We start from the raw sequence: 4,563 nt of genomic DNA, 5'->3' as shown, positions 1-4,563 counted from the left end.
CATCGCCCCCTGGCGGCCGCCCCGCGCACAGCTACGGAAGAGCCGCGGGTTTAAACGCGCGGATTTATCCATGGAGCAGTTTATTCAAGCGTTACAAGTTGTTTCCGTTTCCGTGGTGTATAGATGCACGGAGCAGTAGTGTCAGGAGCAGCATAGGCAGTCAGAGAAACATGCAGTAAACAGGTACAAAACAAGCCCAGCAGGCCCAAAGACAAGATTCTGCAGCTATCTCTGCTTTCAAAAATAAACTATTTAAAACAATTTATTTAATAAGAACCTGCCTACCACTGAGGAGTACTCAGATGTACAAAATAAACCTGCTTCAAGGTGCCTGCTCTCTGTGGACAGACCACAGGCCACGATGATACAGCATTTCCTCCATAAGCAAGTACTGCAGGAACAGGCACTTGGAATGAAACGAGCAGCAAAAGCTCTTCTCCTGGCTTCATTAGAACAAACAAATTTCTACTGTTTTAGAATATTAAATAATGTGTTTATTATTCTTACTATTTAAAAGTATCTTACAACAGATACAGTCTTTTAGTACAATCCTTAAATGCTAAGAGAGAACATCCAGGAAACTCCTTGATACACACTCTGAATCACAAAGGAGCATCTCAGTTTCAGTCTAAACAGTTGTAGCATTTGTTCCCGATAGGAGAAGAAAGAAGGGCAGAGGGTCAAGCCTGACCTGGAGAAGTGCTTTAACCAGAAGAGCTGGGCTTTATCCTTTGCTGGTCATTTATGGCAACATACTCTTGAGGTAGAATTTACCAGACACTTCTGAGCTGATGCGAGAGACTGCAGCGCTTTGCTCTCTATGCGAAGGCAAGTGGTACATCCTTTACTTMTCCCTTAGACTAGCTGAGTCTCCTTCCCAAGAAAAGTGTTTAACGTGTTCAAGGTTGGATATAGTATTCTGTTTTCCTTTCATTTCTTCATAGGTTCTAGTGAATTATGCACTTCCTCTCAAGCTCTGAGCCTGAAAAGAGAACTGAAGAACAGAGGCAGCAGACAGGAAGGGAAGCCTGGCCAATTCCAGGCCCTCGCTTTCTTCTCTGGCTTGCTTCAAGAACAAACTTGATTCAGTATCACAGCCTACATGTTGCCTGGGACACTTTGGAATTGGTTCTTCTGTTCAGAGCGTTGCAAATAAATGTACCTGCATCCACCAGCTTCTGCAGATCCACGCCCTTAATGGGAGGAAGAACATCACATGCATTTGTAAAAGTTCTGCCCCATGAAGCTGCCCAGTAACACCTCATCACTAGGACAGACCAGAAACAAGGGAAAGGGAGTCTGAAAGGTATTTTTAAACAAGGCCCTCAGCACCAGCCACTCACTGGTGCAATTCTGACAGTGACTGTTTAATTGCACAGCATCGCTCTGAAAATGGAGCAGGAGGAAACGCTCCCAACAGTGCAGGCAGCGAGACTGCCACGGCAAAATAAGGCCTTTAGCCCGACAAACAGAACCATAGCATGAGAGACTCATAGCTCTGCAAGGCTACTTGCACTTACCGTGTGGATCCCCAGGCCATTCAGCATGTACACCAAGTCCTCCGTGGCAACGTTTCCTGATGCTCCTTGGGCATACGGGCAGCCTCCAAGGCCAGCAACAGAAGCATCAACCACACTCACACCCATCTGTGAACAAAATCATCATTCGTAAAATCCTCTTAAATAAAGGACATATTATGGTCTTGTTCCTAAAGCCTAAAGTTCCCAAGCAAGTGCAGAAGAAACTCAAGAAAGAATGCAAGACTGCAAAGAAGCCACCTTACCTGAAGTGCTACCAAGACGTTGGCAAGAGCTTGCCCGTAAGTATCATGGCAGTGAACAGCAAGAGCCCCAACTGGGACCTCTTTCATGACTGCTGTCAGCATCTCCTTCATGCTTCCTGGGGTCCCAATGCCAATGGTGTCACCAAGGGAAATCTCATAACACCCCATTGAGTACATCTTCTTGGAGACCTGTCCAAAAGCCAAGATGCTTACTAAGAAGACAGCTTTGCCATTACCTTTGCCAGGGCCAGGTACCTCCTGTAACCAAAGCGTGCACAACAGCCATGCCTAACCCCTGGGAGGTTCTTCTCTAGGACCTGGAGATCTTTGTACCACGCACCTTCCCGAACCCCCACAGTCACTTCAGCTAGATCCAGCCTTCCCTCTCTGAGGTGGCAACTAGTTATAACCTCCCCTTGTCTTCARTCAGGTGGTTTGATACCTCCTCCAGCCACCAGGACTTGATTCATGGCCATACAGGGGAACCAAAAATCTCTCAGAAAATCTGGTTATATTTACRAACTCACCTCTGCAACTTTAGCTGCAGAAATCTTCCCTTCATAGGGACAGCCAAGGACACAGGAAACATAGCTATAGTTAAAAAAAAAAWYYTTWAWTWAAAAAATTGAAGTGAGGTTATAAAGGTTAAGTTAGACACAGCTTGTGACTACTGACCCGTGCAGCATCTTTTATGCTCTATACAACAGAAGATTTCATTTCATATTCTAGAAGCCCATGTGCAATCCAGTGGGGAAAAAAATTACCCTATTAATCATTCCAAAATTATTTCTTCTATGTAAAGGAACAGTTGGTGAAGACCAGAGTCAACCATACTGTTAGCCTTTTAGATCTACAGGCTTCAAGGAAGAACATCTGCCGAGAAGCCAATATTATTTTGGCTCCTTTGGTAAAGCTGAAGATAGAATTATTACATGGAGGGTAAGTCTTTCTGCAAGAATGTGAACTGCCATGAGCTGTACGGGCTTTGCACCAAGCCAACAACTGGAGCTTTATTAGTGTGGCACTGCTACCAAATTAATGCCTCTCCATGCACTGAGCTCACATCTGATTGCAGCAATCCACAGAAACACCCTCCCCCCCAACAAAAAAAAAAAGTATAGCTATAAAAAATTCTGCTCTACAGYGCTGTACAGGCAGGACTCCAAAGACTCACATCTCCCATACAGCCTGCTCAGTGCTAAGCTCACAGCGGGCACTCTTCTTACCCCCGTACTGGAATGCTGGCTGCTCTTGCTGCAGTCATAACTTCATCAAATCTCTCTAAGCTCTCYTCTATCGAGCAGTTAATATTCTTCTTAGTGAAGAGCTCAGATGCTGCTCCAAAGATAGACACTTCTTTGGCCCCTGCTGCCACCTGTCAATAGAAAGAATAAGAAGTGAACTGATTTTACCACCAAGGGAAATAAAATAAGAGAACTGTAGTCATGGTTGTGCTTTTTATAAAAAAGATTTTTCCCCAACTACTCAATTCTTTCCTCAGTTCATTTTACCAGAAAAGGGCAAGACATCCAAGTTCGTCCTCAAAAGAAGCGTAAAGCTACAGATGCAGCAGTAAAGCTGCAACTGCTGGACTAAGTTAGGAGAGCTGTGGGACGTGGAGATGAGACAGAGATTGCTGTCAATTAACAGAAGTATTCTTTTTTTTTTAAAAAAAAGAAATGCAACAAGGTATTTCCTATTATATATAAAAAAAATTATAGTTCCCCAGTAGAATGATCCCCTTTAAAGGGGCCACTAGATGAAACTGCTGCTTATCAGAAAAAAAGAATATGAAGCGTTTCCACCGTTAACCAGAATTGAAGTGTTCCTTGCTAGGCAATCCTGTGCATGAGACACTACAAACGTTAAGACTCTATGATCTCTTACCGCTGCTTGAAATCCTTTCAGGTTAGGAGTCAGGACAGGRTAACTAATACCAGGCAACTTATTAATTCCTTGCATAACTTCAGTATGGTCAGCCATCTGCACATTAAACAAGGGCAAATTTTTAAATGGTGAAATCAAAATATTCATCTACTTCTGCAAATCAAAAAAATAAGTTTTCATATTTACTTTTTAACTTAGAACAGTAATATTCAGCCATATGAAAAGTGGGTCTTCTAAAAGCAAATAGCATTGCACACTTTAAAGGATCATAGTTCAGTTACCTCCCTAAGCTCATGTAAACACGTTTGCTCAGTTACTGAGTTGTGATTTGTTCCTATTTGGGGTCCAAAGGGAAAGTTTAGGCTATTGCAAGCTCCTTTATTACRGTTTGCTGCTTCTCACCCAGTTGCAGATATAGTAACAAGAATTCTGGAGCAAGCAAGATCTTTTTATCATATTACTACGTATTAGTATGCATTTCTGACAATAAACGATGGCAAACCCCACCCAAACACTGACCTGCGGAACCCATTTAGGGGAGACGAAGCTGGTGGCCTCTATAACCTGCAGCCCGGTTTCTGAAAGCATATTGATTAAACTGATCTTCACTGGTGTTGGCACAACATTCTAGAGAAGAGAAAAAGAAAGAAAGAAAGAAAAAAACTTGAAGCCTCAGCTATTTCACAGCGAGCTTTCCTACCACAGCAGAAGCTTGGGCACCGCTCCCGAACGCCCCGCGCCGCGGGCGCCCGAGGGCTGCGCCGAGGGGCCGCGGCCCGGCAGTACCTTCTCGTTCTGCAGCCCGTCGCGCGGCCCCACCTCCACCACCTTGACGCGCTTCGGGAAGGCGCCCGCCGCCGCGCTGATCTGCGGAGAGAGGGAGAGATTGAGAC

The 4,563-nt window shown here is 44.4% G+C and overlaps 1 protein-coding gene across 1 annotated transcript; it reads right to left on the bottom strand.

Moving 5' to 3' along the window:
* Window positions 1-63: 63 nt before the first annotated feature.
* Window positions 64-4,557, bottom strand: HMGCL (3-hydroxy-3-methylglutaryl-CoA lyase). Its single transcript, XM_085305062.1, has 8 exons — window positions 4,457-4,557; window positions 4,190-4,297; window positions 3,671-3,766; window positions 3,010-3,158; window positions 2,311-2,374; window positions 1,784-1,972; window positions 1,521-1,646; window positions 64-1,193 (listed from the first exon to the last, which is right to left on the bottom strand). The coding sequence occupies exons 2-8, from the start codon at window positions 4,256-4,258 to the stop codon at window positions 1,092-1,094; spliced, it is 795 nt and encodes a 264-aa protein (XP_085161188.1). The 5' UTR covers window positions 4,259-4,297; window positions 4,457-4,557; the 3' UTR covers window positions 64-1,091.
* Window positions 4,558-4,563: the final 6 nt, after the last annotated feature.

Source organism: Rhea americana, unplaced genomic scaffold (genome assembly GCF_003343005.1).
Source record: "Rhea americana isolate MKP2758 unplaced genomic scaffold, rheAme1 scaffold_215, whole genome shotgun sequence".
Lineage (NCBI taxonomy): Eukaryota > Metazoa > Chordata > Aves > Rheiformes > Rheidae > Rhea > Rhea americana.
The sequence above is the reverse complement of the archived record's forward strand: the minus strand, read 5'-3'. Positions and strand labels throughout refer to the sequence as shown.